Here is a 16,625-nt window from a genome sequence, read left to right on the forward strand (position 1 = left end):
TCCGTTGGCATGATCCTGGGATCCGATTTAGTTTCTCTTTGTGTTGCACTCTCTTAAACCTGAGGTAGTCGTAAATCTGTGCTCATCCCTTTCCCGACTGCCAAACCTAACAAGTGAACTCTGTACGCAGCAGACTCAGTTCAGGAAGAAACCACTAGAGGTCAGGCGGGATATAATCATGGCCACAAAGAGAAGGGAGATTTTTCTGAGAGTGCCATTAGCAAGAGAAATGAGTAACCAGAGTGACACTTCAATAAAAAGATTTAAATATTGGCTACTTTTCCTGTCAGAAAGCAAAACTGTGCTCTTGAAAACTGATATATTCAAGACAGATCACATGTACTGGTATGACGGTATCAGTGAGGAAATCGTTTTATAGTTTTATAGAAAACAGGTGTACAGCTAAATACAGGCATTCTATACAAGTAGAAGTTGGTCACAATAAACACAGTTGGTCATTGAACACCCAGAAAGTCTCCAAATCTACCCGAAGATTACTTGTTTACTGGATCTTAAAATTGCCACATGAAACAGGTTTTCCACATTGCTTTCTTTACACAAAGGTGTGCCTGGGGAAGATAAGATGTAGAAAAACATTGTAATACTCCTTTTTTCTTCTATGAATGAGAAATGCAGTCCCAGTGTTCGAATACATGCAGAATATCATACTGCAATGTGCAAAATCGCTCAGCAGCCACTTCCTTGAATCTCCCACTCAGTTGTCATTGTTCTGGTGAGCTCCTCAGGGACACCTATTCCTTTAGTGGAACCTGCCAAGCTAAGCTCAGTAAGTGCACTGTTGACCACTTCTTGTCACAAAACCAGTAGCACCAATCAGTGGGAGAGCCGACCTGCACTGCCAGGGCCTCCTTTGCTTCACAGGTTTTCCTGACCACAAGAGTGGTACTTCTGATCAAAATGCCCCTCCAACACACATGCTCATATTCCCCTGCATCCTATATTGGGCTGTAAGCTCAAAGGCTGGGTAGCATTTTGTACTTCAGAGTATGTCTCAGAGAACTTCCTCAAATGATCATGTCTCTTTTTCCCATGTGCCTCTTCACCACCTGGTGCACTCATCATCCTGCCTGATGTGCAGCTGAGTGCTCTGACAGCACTTCTATATTTCTTGAAAGCTTATTTCCTTAGAAGCATTTAAAATAATTCCACCAACACTGAAAAAGCATCAGTTATCCAAAAGAAGGCTGCAGTGGCTTTGGTTTGCTTACTCACTTGCAAATAGCTATATTTTATCAGATACCATACCCAGAGTGAAGAGAAGAATTGAAAATTCAGTATCATGTACTAAGCTTCATATCTAACTGTATCTCCTACATTCCTAATTCAGTATAGATCTCTAAATCTATATTTAGAGATATCTGTCTCTGATAGCTCTTTCAAAACCAGCACATCCAGCAGAAACATGACGTTATTCAAGTTAACCAAAATCGGTATAGGTATTTGCCATCTACTGGACTATGAGACAGTTGTGTTAAGTATGTAAGTCCTTAGTGGTATTAGGCAAAAAAGAAACACAAAAAAATTTACACCTACTTGTCACAATATGATAGGAAATTTAAAAAAATGAAAACATGCATAACATATATTACTCATTAAAAGAGAATCTGCTAATCTTTAAATAATTGTTGATTTCTGATAAACCTTTTCCTCCTACAATAGCTCACATAATCTTTAACAGATATTAAAAAATACTTAAGAACATCCTCTATGCAGCTGCTTCAATGTGAGAACTGGCATCACACAAAGCAGGAAAAACTGGGAACCCTTCTGTTCTAAATTGGGTGGTATCTATCTGAATAGATACACAAAAATTAATGTCTAATTGCTGCCTGTAATGGTGTAAACTTGTTTCTGCAGCTGTGGCTCATACTGACTAGCTTATTTTTCATAGGAGTGATCTACCTCTTATCACCATGAACAAGGACTACAGAGGCAAACTGAAAAGTGTTAATAAAGTCTTCTGTGGTTCATGTGTCCCTGTAAATTTTATATATGTGACATTACTAAGTCTAAATCACGGGCATAGACAAATGCGCATGTATCCTTTAGTTTCCTTAGATTAAAGAAAACCAATCCCCCACAAAACAAACAAACAAACAATGACAATTTAAAAAAACAAAAAAACAACCAAAACAACAAACCACAAGAGAGGTCCAAGTGCTCATCAGTTTCCATGGAGAGCAACAAGGAAATATACAGATATAGGAAAATTCAGTTTGTCTCTTGTTTGTATTTCCACCTCCACTGCTAGGCCCTGAATTTCACATTGCACAGCACCTGGAAATTGGAGAGTAACACCTGGTGCATGCGTAGAGAAATAAATGTCACATCTCTGTGCATAGCACAGTACAGGCTTTATTATTACCACATACACAGTATAATCTGCAATTGCCTTTCAAATGGGAATTGTGAGAAAACACTCCAGATACTCAGTAGGGTGCTATTAGGGATTTTGCAAGGTAAGATCATACCAGAAACAGAGAAGAGATATGGGATAAGGCATCACGTTTCATGTTGATTTATCCAAAGAGGCTGTGTGGACACACTGCTTCTATACTCCATCCCCTTTGGCAGAAACAGACAGGTACCTTCACAAGAATAGTGACGGAGCTCCAGAGCATACTGACTGCATGGAGCAAAGCACGGATAATAAATTGCTCTGCCAACTCATGGTGGATGAGCACAAAGCTTCAGGAACAGCTACAGCTGCAGAAATATTCTGGGTATAGGACTCTCCCTCTTCTTAATCAACCCATAGAATTATAGAATCAACTGGGTTGGAAGAGACCTCTGAGATCATCAAGTCCAACCCTTGATCCAACCCCACTGTGATTACTGGATCATGGCACTCAGTGCCACATCCAGCCTCATCTTAAAAACCTCCAGGGACTGTGAATCCACCACCTCTCTGGGCAGGCCATTCCAATGCCTGATCACTCTCTCTGTAAAGAACTTCTTTCTAATATCCAACCTAAACCTTCCCTGGCAGAGCTTAAGCTCGTGCCCTCTTGTCCCACTGCTGATTGCCTGGGAGAAGAGATTGACCCCCATCTGGCTACAACCTCCTTTCAGGTAGTTGTAGAGAGCGATGAGGTCACCCCTGAGCCTCCTCTTCTCCAGGCTAAACAACCCCAGCTCCCTCAGCCTCTCCTCACAGGACTCATCAACCATGCTTGGTTGATTAAGAGTACCAATAAACTCTAAGTGGCAGAATCAGGAGGGGCTCCGGTGCACAGTCTTTTCCATTAGCAAGGGTAGTGCAGACTCTCTGAGAGGCACTGGACAGCACAGCACAGAGGCACCCGAGCTGGTCCCACTGCTCCAGCAAAGCATCTTCAGGGATTAGAAAGAGCAATGCAGATGTTAATGTGTAAAGGGCATACAGGTGATGGAGAGTTACAGCCTGGTAACAATACTGAGGGTTGGGTACTATGTCACTGCACCTTTCATCATAAACATTAGCAGCTTTGTTCCTGGTATGACATACACAGAACATGAGCAATCTGACAGAATACACTGAGAATTACCTAGCTATTCTCTTGAGATTACTAAGGTTCCTGCAGTATTCCCTCACACAGTGTTGGAATAATGAATGTCACAAGTTTGCCAGGGCCTTCAGTAACTGCGCTATTAAGGTGAAAGATAAACTTTAAGCCATTTAAATTTAGCATGTCATTTAGTCCTTCCAATGCCTGCAAAGACCATGGAAAATACAGCAAAACATACCTTGGGAGGATGGAATGGGCAGCATTGTGACACAACACTGCTCCAGACTGTACTATACTGGAGATCCTCACCAAATGGAGAGTAAAATGTTTCATAATCCATACAATCAGCGTAGCAAGAAGAAATATATACTCACTCAAGGAAGCTATTCCCCTTTGCAAAAAAGGGGAACGTAGCCCAAACTGTTACATAAATAGATTATGGTAAGAGCATTACCACAGTCCTGGCTCTGTTAATATGAAGGGATAGTCCATGTATTAAACAGGGAATGGACAAGAGAAAAATATGGAAAATAAAGAAAGAAAGAAAGAAAGAAAGAAAGAAAGAAAGAAGAAAAGAAAGAAAGAAAAAAAGAAAGAAAAAGAAAAAAAGAAAGAAAGAAAGAAAGAAAAAGAAAGAAAGAAAGAAAGAAAGAAAGAAAGAAAGAAAGAAAGAAAGAAAGAAAGAAAGAAAGAAAGAAAGAAAGAAAAAGAAAGAAAGAAAGAAAGAAAGAAAGAAAAAGAAAGAAAGAAAGAAAGAAAGAAAGAAAGAAAGAAAGAAAGAAAGAAAGAAAGAAAGAAAGAAAGAAAGAAAGAAAGAAAGAAAGAAAGAAAGAAAGGAAAAGACAAAAGATCAAGAATGAAAAGGACAAAGCTAAAAACCTCCCAGTTGTTGCTTCAATGTAAGGAAAAGATTGATGATTAAAACTGGACACTAAGTCAGCAGAGTATCTGAAAAACACTAAAGAGATAGCAAGGAGAGTATTTTTAGTTGATTTAACTTGTCTAGTATTTTTACAAGAAAGACACATTGGAGACATGATTGAAATATAAATGAAGTAGGAATATGGATAATTATTGTGAAAGAAGAACATTTTCATTAATGTAAAAACCCAAACTTTTTCAGTGCTGTACCAAGAACAAGAATTTGTAGAGGGGCTATGGCCCTTCTTGCAACTCTTTACAAACATTAATTTTTTGACACAAAGAGTCTGAAAAAACAGTACATGTTCCATTTTTGTGAAGATATCTACTTTTCAACAAAGTATCCTGTGTTGTTTGTTTGTTGTTTTTATTTCTTCTCCAAACACAGATAATTTCAATTGCAATTGATTCCTTATGCCTATCCATCCTGCATCACAGCATAGGATTGCCAGGAACCCCATTAACCATACGTTTGTAATATTTTTCACTGATATAGAATCCTTCATCTGAGATTCTCAAGGCTCTTAACAATTGTAGAAAAGTATTGGATTATGGATGGGAAAATGAAGGAACAGGAAATGATGGTTTGGACAACAGTGTCTCCCTGTGGCACCCTGACTGATACTGTTATTCTTTGTTGTTTGTTAAACTAAACTAGTGAATAATGCAAACCCCAAGAAATAAGGAGGTTATTGTCCTTGCCCTTATATTTATAAGCAGGCACTTGGCTTATCAGACACATTAGTATATTCAAAATATTTCTCAAAGTATTAGACTATTTTCATCAGCACAAGCAGGCATAACCAAATGAGTTTTGCTACATTATTTACTTTTTTGATCCTCTGATGCTCACAGGACAACCCTTATACCTGTGACCAGCCTACACAAAGCCAGGACCGTACTGGATTGAAATGGTACATCTCAGGGTGGAACCAGTGGTCCCAGTTTTATTACGGTACTGAATGGAATATAAGCATACATTTTTCATCAGTGTTTTCACATGCTCAAACATTACATTCCCTATATATAATCTATGTGATTAACTTGGACATTCTGAACTTGAAAACTGTGGGTTTGATTAAAGAAAATTTACTGCATACCTCTTAATCAAAACCTCTTTAATTCCTAGAACAATGACAGTTTACAGTAAAGACAGACTATATACACTGTAAAATCTCTGTCCAGCACTCAGGCAGCTGCATTTTCTTCTACTACTTACAGCTAGACCCATAAATACTGATCCATAAAACATTCAAAGACCAGAAATACAGCATATTTCAGGTTTTTTTATGTGGGTTATATAAACCCTTGTCTCTCATGTTGTAGCTTGGGATGCTGAACTAAGATTGTTCATTTTGTGATTTGGGTTGAAAATTTAGGGATTCAGACAGTGCTTAAAGCACTAAAAGAATTATGAGACTGTTTAAAAAATATCGAGATTTTGAAGCCAGCAGTCAAGGCCTCTCCTGCTTGCAAAATCTTGCCACCATGAGAAAGGGGGGCTCAGGAAATTTTTAGCTTTGAAGGATAAGGAAACCCTAACACATCCTGAAGTATAAAGTCCATGACTGAAAAATCACAGATCTAAGAAGCAAAAGATCCAGAGCCAGCTTTCTTGAACCTTTAAGACATTTTTTTTCTACTTCTAATATTATGCAACCTCTCCAATCCTTCTTTAATCCAACACATAAATTACACCAATTTACACTCATTTTCCAAATGCAGCTTTCACACAGAAACATTTTCTGAATCAGGGTAAAAATGCATCCATAGATGTTTTGGGGTTTTTTTCCTCAATGACTGTCATTTCTACAAAAGGCAGAATTTTGCTATCTGCAATTCCTTCCCTAAAGAGCCAGGCAATTTCAGGTTTCGAACTCTTTGTGCAATCCTATAAATTCACCTGTGGTATTATAATTCAGAATTATCTCTATGCAGCTGAGAAAGGGCAATGACAATTTATTTTCATTTAGCTAAAAAATCACATTGGTATCACTTTTAGTAGTCAGTTGCTTATTGCTTTAACAATGAGTACTGTAAGGGAAATGATGTTGCTTATGCTTCCTCTTTGTTAGTATCAGTCCCTAATGCACCCAACTCTCATTTGCTTACTAGCAAAAGATTTCACCTTTGTCAGCAGAGCAAAGCCCATACAGCTGTGAAAAAAACACAAACTGCAACCTATTCAGCCTCTGCACCATCAGCAAAACTTTGGGCTAAGTTCTCCTGGTTGTGATGCTCTGCTTTACAGAACAGCCCCTTGCTTTGGAAATGAGACAGTTGACACTCACTGGCAGCATGACATAGTTAAATGCTCTGGTGTTTAACCCTTCATTGCAAAGTTTTCTTCAACATGATTTCAGCCTTCAAAGGAAAATTAGTAATGAGGGATTGATCTGTTTTAGTTATCCCTAAATCATTCTGTGTTTCTAGACTTTTATGATTTTGATTAAGAGAAATACCTGAGATTATAAAAAGACAATTTCTTGAACTTACATTTCCTATGAACTCCTCCTGAAAAAAGAAATAAGGTTATAAAAATAAAAGGTATCTTCTCTTGTGAGAAGGCACAAAGATTTTAATTTAGTTTAGTCATGGAGAACGTATTCATGACTTACACCTACACTCTTGTAAACAAAAGTAGGTGAAGTACTTAAACATGAAATAAACAAAGAAAATTATAAGAACCTACTGGCATCTACAAATAATAGTGAAAGAAAGACAGCCTACAGCCAAAAGGAGATTTGTACTCTGTGCTAATAAATAAGCCCAGCCTGATTATTTATTATGGGTCAAATTTCCTAACCATCATTCACCTTCTGATTTGGTTGCAAATGTTTGTCAACACTGAATCATTCCTTGCTTCAGTTTTCAGAGCCAGCCCCTTGTTTAGCAAGTGCAAATTGTGTTTACTGAACAGTGTCCAAGGAAAAGGCATTTCCATTCCATGGGAAGACGCATTTCCACAGAATGACGCCCTTCCTCACTACCAAAGGCTGGCCCCCAAGTTGCTGCATTACTTTCCAAGGTCCAGGCTCATTGGGATTCATGAACAAGGCCCAAAGCCCCAAACTGGAGCTGTATGTCCAACATCAAATGCAGTCAATGATTGTTGGGTTTCCCTGCCTGCAAGCCTTGCTCGACCCTGGGAGAGAAAAAATTACTCTCATTTCCTTTTCCTTTACACTCCCTCTTCCTTCAGTATAAATACAACCAACTAATGAAAAGAAAGAAAATCAATTGTCCAATTTTCACCTGTCATTCCTAGATCTCTTGTGTGAGTTCCATAACTTTATCTAGGCTGCTATCTGTCACCTTTATTATTTTCTCCTCAATAGACTGAGTTCTATATGATGATATTTTATATTGTTGCTTGGCTATTGTTGCTGAACTAACAGCTGTGGTGTATGAATTGTTCAGAATCACACGAAGGGAATATAATAAGTATGAGATCAAACACGTGTTTTTAAATAAAAACAGCAATGGTACTAGTACATATTCAAGTCTCTTTCTCTTTTTTTATGTTTTGTTTGCACTTTGGTTTTTGGGTTTGTTTTTTATTTTTTATTCGGATAGTGAAATTAATTAGGTTGTTGTGTATTCTAGACTGTTTGTGTACTGCATTTATGATTTGTACAAGCATATGCATTAAAGAATAATAACACTCTCTAACTGAATGCAACAATGAATTAAAATTTATTTATTGAAACAGACTGGGACACTTTAGCAATTACATAGAACTTCAAAGCAGGTTTTAACCAGCAAGCAGATAGTTGAATTTTATCTCAAAGGGAATAACTGGGATAGAAAAGGCACAGTGAATTGGTCTAGTAGTCTTCCCACATTTTAACTCATTATCATAGATTCATAGAATCATAGAACAGTTTGTGTTGGAAGGGACTAGTTCCAAGCCCTGTGCGAAGGTGCCATGGGACACCTTTCACTAAACCAGGTTGGTCAGAGCCCCATCCAATGTGGTCTTGACACTTGCAGTGATGGGGCATCCATAAGTTCTCTGGATAATCTGTTCCAGTGCTCACTATGCTCACAGTAAAGAATTTTTTCCCAATATCTAACCTAAACCTACCCTCTTTCAGCTTAAAACCATTGCTCCTTGTCCTGTCACTACATGCTCTTATAAATAGTCTCTCTTCATTTTTCCTGTAGGCTCCCTTCAGTACCGGAATGCCACAATTAGATCACTCTGAAGCCTTTTCTTTTCCAGGCTGAACAATTCCAACTCTCTCAGCCTTTCCTCATAGGAGAGATGCTCCATGCCTCTGATAATCTTGGTGGCCCTTTTCTGCACTTGCTCCAACAGGTCCATGTCCTTCCCATGTTGGGGTACTCATTATCTCTCCCTGCCTCCTTCAGCCATTCGAATGATGGGGTAATGCACCTCCTGTTCCTTCTCAAATTTTCTAGAGGACACAGAATAGTGAGAACCATTTTTTAATCAGAAAATGAAGCACAGGTTCATAGAGAACATAAGAAGTTATGCTCTGCTGACCAGGATAATGTTTGCTCTTGCCAGCCTCTACCCCAATACAAACAGCACTTTGCTCAGGGGTCTCCTTCACACCGTAACTCTTGTGGAGCATGACTTGCATATTGCGTTGAGACTTTTGCTGATGGACTAAAAGTGTCTTTTGAAACAGGGAATGTCATCAGGTGAAGGCCTATATCCGAGAAGCCAGGGTACTCCATGGCTAACAATTAGGATTCCCTCTCAACAATGAATTAACTCTCCAGTCAGTGAAACCACAGCTGGCCCAGCACTTTGGTTAGTGTGCTTAAAGACGGCACAAAGAGGAGACCCTCTGCACAAATGGAAAGTGGTTCTACTGCTGCTTACAAGGCACAAGGCAAGGAGAGGGATGGGTTAAAGAAGTTCCCAGTTTAAAAATTATTACCAAACCTGGATCTCACAGACTTTGTATATTTAGTACTGCATTTCTTTTCAAAAATCTCTAGCTTGATAATGCTTTAAGAAAGGTCTATTTAAGAAATTACTTTGCTAAATGTTTATTCACTGAATCTCTTCCACATTTTTTTTCTGATTAATATGCCAAAGAACCACAGTTCTTACATGCAAACAGACAGCAGTTGGAATTAAGCTCAAAAGAGTACAAGAGGGTGGTGTATGAAGCTTTTAAGGTGTGTCTGACGGTGTCCCACAGTTAGAAAATGGTATCAGGCAGAGGGGTTTATTTCTGGATGCCTGCCTGAGAGATCCAGTGTTGGTCACCAAGCTGACAAAAGCCATTTAGAATTTGGTTTTGAATCTAACTGATGGTTAGATTGATGGATACCTCTAGAAAAGGCAGGTATCGGGTAGAAAGGGAGAAATGTGTGGCTAAACCACATACTTTGGGGACTGGATTCACAGGCTGGTGAGTGCAAATTATCCAACAGAAGCGTCCAGCAACATTTTAGAATATATGGTCACAACTCAACTCCTTGATGTACATACAAGTATCTGAGTTAGTATTCAGAATTTTAAATATGTACTGGGACCATTTTCAAAACCACGGAAGAAGGGCATTCGAGTTTGCCTTTTTCACTTTTTTTTGTCTTCTTTTTCAGTAGGGACATTAAGAAATGGAACGAGAATGAAATAATGTGTTTCAAAACTTGTTTATAAGTGAAATCAGTAATCAATCCTATTTGAACCTTTATAGATTTTTATTTCTTTGCAAGTAACATTCCAGCTGTTTCAATTAAACACCTTTCCAGCTCTGACAAAAAAAAAAAACCTGCAAAGCCCTACACATTTAACATTTCTGCAGTTTAGAAAGATAAAGAAAGCATGGAAAAATGACAAGCTGTGTGGCACCACCACCCCACTTAACCTTTTTTTTTTTCTGGTTGTATGATGGTGTGCCATCTCCATCTCATTAAGAAGAGATGAGATGTGTGAAAATGTGCAGTGTCTGTACATTTTCATATTGTCTCCAGTCACCGTCCCTGGAGGTGTTTAAGGAAAGACTGGAACGTGGCGCCTGGTGCCATGGTCTAGTTGACATGGTGGTGTTCGGTCAAAGGTTGGTCTTGCTGATCTCAGAGATGTTTTCCAATCAAACTGACTGTGTGGTTGTGTGGTTCAGACGGGGTGCATTGGCCCCAGAGCAGCTCCAGCACCCAGGGACGTTGGGGATGCTCCTTCCCGGGGGGCCTCAGGAAGAGCAGCAGACAAGCCTGACTCACACAACAGGCCGCGTGTTCCACACGCAAAACATGTGGCTTCAGATGCAACCGCCGAGCTCCAACATATTAATTAACGACCGCATGTCTCCTTTCATGTCTCCCACGTTCATGTTTTGGCAGCATCACCATAATTATCCACAGCGCGCTCAACGCCTCGGGGCTTGCAGAACAGCTATTTAGCTGTTCGCTCAGCGGGCACAGACACTTAAACTCGGGGCTTCTCAGCCGGTTTGGCCGCAGGAGCCAGCGGCCCCTGAGGGCCCGGCGGATCCCCGCGGGGCCGAGGTCCAAGCGGGGCCCGGCCAGGCCGCGTCTCCATGGCAACCGCGCACCGGGGCGGGGCCGCCGGGGCGAGGCCGCGGTGGCCAAGGGCGCATGCGCAGTCCCCCCCGCACATCCCGGCTCCCCCCACGGTATCTCGGGGAACGCGGGGACGCTCCGGCTGCGCATGCGCCCTGCGCCGCGCGCGCCGCGCTCCCGCGTGGGCGTCGCGGCCGCGGCGGAGCGGGGGCCGGGGCGGGAACCGGAAGCGGAAGCGCCGCGCGAGCGAGCGAGCGAAGCCGCTCTTCGCCCCGGCGGGACCTTTTCCCGCGCTGCCCCGCGCGCGCCCGGCCCGGCCCCGCCCCGCCCCGCGCGCCCTTTTTCCCGCGCGCCTCTCCCGCGCGCCCCGGCCCTGCCCCGCCCCCGCCCGCCCTGCCGCCGGGGAGGGGCTCGCGCCACCGCCCGCGCGCCGTCCCCGCGAGCTGCCCCGGCCCCGCGCGCGCCCCGCCCGGCCCAGAGCCCGCGATGTCCGACAAGGAGTTCATGTGGGCCCTCAAGAACGGCGACCTGGACGAGGTCAAGGACTACGTGGCCAAGGTAGGCGGAGGCGGCGGCGGGTCCGGGGTGGGCGAGGCGGTGCTGCGGGAGGAGGGGGGAGGGATGTGCGCGGAGCCCCCGCGAAGGGAACCGGGGCGGCGGGAACCTTGGCCCGCCCGGCCTCGGTGAGCTCTGTGCAGGGCCGGGGTTCCCTCCCCCTCCCTGGGGCCTCTCGCTTCCTGGGCTTCCTCCTTTCTGGGTTTCTCCTTCTGCCGCCGGCCGGCCCTCCTGCGTCCTGGTGGAGTTGTTCTGTGTCACTACGTGGAACTTAAATGGATTGGCAGGCAACATCCCGGTCCTGTCCCGCTGATCTCGTGTGTATTTGTGGCCTCGGTTTGGTTATCCTCCCTCCCTGTGCCTCAGGGCTCATCCTTAATAGGGTGATGTTAAGCTACCGGGTGTGTTAGGGCTTAATTCATTAACCTTCTGCGAATTGTTTTGATATCTAGTTAGGGTGAGTGCTGCGGGAGCAGTGGACACCTGTGCAGTGGGTGAAAAGCCTTCAGGTACACAGCAGTGTTTGGTGGCTGGATTCTGTCCTCGTTTGCCTCATGGTTGTCCAGGAGGTTTGTGGGGAAAGTACATGTACATAAGGGCAAGATTCTGCTTCAGTGGATCCTTACTGTTCAGGAATATTGTCTGGAAACTGTTACATCAGAGCAGAGGTTCACATGTAATTTAGCTGTAATTACTTAGATCTCTGAACAAGTTAATGATTGTCTTTGGGAGCTTGACACATGCTGACACAACTTGCTGGGATGATTTAAGTTCTTTCTACTCCAGTTGACAACTTTAAAACTTGAAGGGCTCCTGGCAAAGAGTAATGTGTGCAAGTACTTCCAGCTGCTTTGGTACAAAGTCCAGCAGCTTAGCTTGAATAGTCTTCTCTGACAGTTTCAGCTAAGCTGCTGGACTTTGCATCAAAGTGGCTGTGCACTCACATGCTGTCTATAAAGGGCTGGAGGTAATAACTGGGAGTAATGAAATTATCCCATTTCAGCCGCTTGTTAAAAGTTGTGTACAGTGTCTTGTGTAATAAAGTTGGATAACATGTTGATGTGTCTAATTTCTTCTCAGATTTGGGGACTTGCAGAGTCTGTCAGCAGCAGATTTGAATTCTTCCTACAGCTTTTAAAGGAATTCCATATGTATCTAGAAAATTCACTGCACGCTAGTAATTATGGGATCCTTTGGCAAAAGGTTTGGCAGTAACCATCTTGATTCTTGATTCAAGATCACTGCAACTCTTAGCAAATGGATTTATGTGATCAGTCTTCATCTGCATCAGTGCAAAGTCAAATACTTGGTTCCATGTGCTACTGGAAGAGGCTTGAGCCAGCCTGGATGGTATTGTAGTAAAGAGGCTGAAGGGCATCATCTAACTGCACTAAGGAGGCAGAAGTCATTAGAAGAGAGGTACTGATGATGGTTAGATTTTTAGAGTGAAAGAAACCTTGAACAATCGTACATTTGGGGTCTGCTTCTAATGTAGAAGGTGAATAAACTATGGGAACTTTCTGTTTGTTTGTGATCTAATCTTATTCACACTTTTCTCCCACATGCAAATATGTTTTCTATCATCAGTCGTTAACCATACTACTTGACAATAACACAAGAAGTCAAATGTTCTCAGTCATTTCTGTGTTCTTGACAGATTGTGGGCTAGTAAACTCCTAGGCTGGTTTCCTGTGGAAACGAAGCTTATTTGAGCAAGTTTTGACTCTTCCGTCCTAATGGTTTTTTAGTTTTTTAGGCTAATTTTTTGTAAAAGGGATGCATGTGGGTGGGTTTTGTGAAACTAAATGAAAGAGGGAGGTACCATCAGGGAAGAAAAGAACATCAAGAATGAGCTTATGTTTTAATGCACAACAGGAAATGTACGTTGAGGAGGGGCAAGAACACTCTATAAATCCTCTGAATGTCGGAGAAGCCTGAGTTGGAACTGCACATTCTTGGTTCTGAAATTAATGAAGTATGTGAGGGCAAATCATGCTTTGGTAGTTACAGTTCTAAGAAAAGTATCTGTTCTGTTCTGCATGTTCTTTTTTGACTTTATTCCTTATCAGTTACATGGCTTCTGCTCCCTGCTGCTTTCCTGTTCTAAGTATGATTTAGTGTTCAGGAATTTTACTTATATAAACTTTGCAGTAGCAGAAATTTCCTCTCCCTGTAATGGGGGAGGCAGTCATATATCTTACAGTCTTCATCTTCGTAAAAATTTTCCTGTCTATCTTCCTGAAACTTTTGTTTCCCAACTTCTCATTTGTTTTGTTTCTTGTTGTAGTCTTGTTTCCTCATGTGATTGGAAACAGTACAACTTTTAGATATAATTTTGCTGCCCATTACCACATGAAGGATTTGTCCTCTGAATTTGTTCCATATCTGAATGGCAGGCCTTGAAATGCTAAGATGAACCTGAGCACTTTAAAAATAAGAATATAAATGGGTCTTATCAGTGGGACTGTAAGAGTTGAACTCTGTTAATCAGTCATGGGTTTTCTTCACTTGTGCATAATAAGCTGTGGAGGTTCTGTCTTTGGAGTCGTTAGTATCTCTTTTTCTTTTTTTTCATATGAGGCTGGGCTAGCAGGTACCAAGGGGAAAGTATCTTACTGGTTCTCAGGCTTTGATTCAAACAGCAGGTGAAATTTGCAGTATAATATGAAAACCTCTCTTTCCAATGACTTGGCTTATCCTCTTTAAGTAAAGAATGTTTCTGCCAGTTCAACAGTTCCTGGACAAAGAAAGGATACAGTAACAGAAGCAGGAGTCTCTGTTTGCTTTTTATATATTTCTATGTAAAGAGATCTTGCATTCTCTTGAAGATACTTCAGAAAAAATCTTTCACAGAAACAGTAGTTCTGAGGGGTGGCAGTGAACAGACAAGTGCCAAATGATACTGCTCTGTTGCTTAGCAAAAGAGATATTAGTGCTGCCAGTCTGTGCATTTGGAAGACATTTTTGGCTTCTACTTGATAAAAATATGAAAGATTATTTTTATAGTTTGAATAGTCTTCTAAGACTTCTTTCTTTTTTGTAAGAAACATCTTATTAGCATCTACATTTTTTTAAACTCTAAAGAGTGTCAACTTTTTCTTTATGGTAAATGTTAATTTATCCTGAAGTATTGTAGCTAATGTGTTCTGCCAGCAGTTAAGTTTGGTGTCAGCTATTTTTATGATGACTAGATTAAAAAGTAGTTTTTACAGTTTGCTTTCTTTGATGTCCTCCTTCTGAATATAGCCAGCATATGTTGGCTTCAGAGGTGTCTTTGCAGGAATCTAAAGGATTGAAGGAATTCTGCACCCTTCCCACGTACATCCACTCAAAGTTTTTAAATTCCTCAAGAAAGCAGCAGCTTTCATGGGAAGAGATGAATCAAATGTGCAGTTTAATAGGCGAAGAGGACCCACGCAGATTAGAGAGATTTCCTTCTCTCGAGGTAGGGAAGGGGTTAAAAATATTAGAATAAGAGCAGGTTATGTTAAGCCTATGGAATTTCTTAACGTGAACTGTGTTTGCTCTTTTTTCTTTAGCCTTCTTTCCCAGTGGAATTAGATAAACTGTACAATTGCTCAAAAAGACTTCTCTGTCAGCACGTGAACATAACATTTCCAGCCAGCAGCAGATTGTTCAGGCTAAGTACAATTTCTGTTCATTCACCAGGCACAAAGTTTAAACTTAGATTTGTAGCAAAGAGGCTTCAATAAATGTTTGTTCTAAAGTAATTTCATATCCTGTAGCTTAACTGAGAACTCCTTCACTTCATGAGCTGCTTTAATCCCCTACATCGTTTCTTAAACCTACCACTGCTTACAGTTATGTTTGGTAAATCAACTAACCTAATACCATAAGAAGATAGGACAGCCAACCAAACTGGAAGCACCAGGTTTTTACTGCAGAGGGGACTGGGATGTTGAAGTGGTGGTAGGCTGTGAAAGGGATGTTTTTTGTAAGTATGTATATGCTGTACTGGCCTAGTAGGCATTTCTGTTGTAGAGTCTTGGGTTTTTAAAATAACAAAATAAACCAAGCCAAATGCCTAGAGGACCTCCAACAACTCAGCTTGAAAACAGCAACCACCTATGTATTCCATGCCATGTGATATTACAAATAGTCTTGCAGTTCTTTGGGATGTAATGACATTTGAATACCTCTTGAGAAATGTGGAAGACTTTACTGCAAAACTAACCACAGAGACTAAAGTAAAAACATTGTTTGGAAATACCTTTTTGAAATAGAAGTAGCAGTCAGGTGTATACTTAAGCTGTAAGTATTGTGAAAAGAGAAAAGGCTTAAATATGTCTGAGAGAAGAAGGATTAACATGGAGAAATAAATATCTTTCAACTTCTGTGGGGCAACCTGTGTTCTTTTGAGTGTCAATTCAAACGACTTCAGTTACAAACTAAATGAAAACAAAGGCTTACATGGTTGGTATATATGGGTTGGGTTACTTGAATTACAGAGTAAGCATACCATGGATACATTGAAATTTACCTTGTCTCATTATGTTGAATGCTGAAGTGCACTTTTTTATTAGTGCTACATTGATACCTGAGTTGCTTCTGGTTGGGCAACAGATTTCTTGCTCTTAAGTGACAGCCTGAAAGCCTGTCTGGATTACAGTGCAGGGTATCTATGCCTCAGTAGTTTGTCCAGGAACATATCAGGGCTAGCCCTGACCTGGGAACTGCTGACTGAGTTCATTCCCTGTGGAACCTCTTGGATGTCTCTGTATTGTAACTCCTCAGTGTTATGCCAATACTTGTACTGTGTGGGTTTGTCTTTATCTGGAGATTCTAGGCCTTCTGTTATTTTCCACTTTCCAGACTCTTGCTGTTGAGTCTGCTGGAGTGTGATTGCTAAAGATACAGGGTTTTTTACTGCTTAGTTCTAATTAAACTTGGTGTTCAATTTACATTTTGTAAATTTGAACATGACCTAAATCTTTTCTTTTATGGGACAAAACACTTGTTTGCTATTGTAACCTGCTGTTACCAGGTTCTATATTCATGGTAGAGTTACTCGGAACTAAAACCCCACAAATGTGCTAGAAAAACACAGCACAGCCACTGCCTTTTAGTAGTGTGTACAATAAAATTAATGAGGTTGTTAAAAAACACCTTTTC

General features: G+C 41.2%; 1 protein-coding gene across 1 annotated transcript in view; it reads left to right on the plus strand.

The window, feature by feature from the left end:
* Nucleotides 1-11,328: 11,328 nt before the first annotated feature.
* Nucleotides 11,329-16,625, plus strand: part of MTPN (myotrophin) — a 36,403-nt gene continuing 31,106 nt past the window's right edge. Inside the window, exon 1 of the mRNA XM_050324418.1 lies at nucleotides 11,329-11,495. Coding sequence (XP_050180375.1) covers nucleotides 11,424-11,495 — 72 coding nt within the window. The 5' untranslated portion in view covers nucleotides 11,329-11,423. The remainder of the gene's footprint in view (nucleotides 11,496-16,625) is intronic.

This window comes from Myiozetetes cayanensis, unplaced genomic scaffold (genome assembly GCF_022539395.1).
Source record: "Myiozetetes cayanensis isolate MyiCay16 unplaced genomic scaffold, myiCay2020 scf3, whole genome shotgun sequence".
Taxonomy (NCBI): Eukaryota; Metazoa; Chordata; class Aves; order Passeriformes; family Tyrannidae; genus Myiozetetes; species Myiozetetes cayanensis.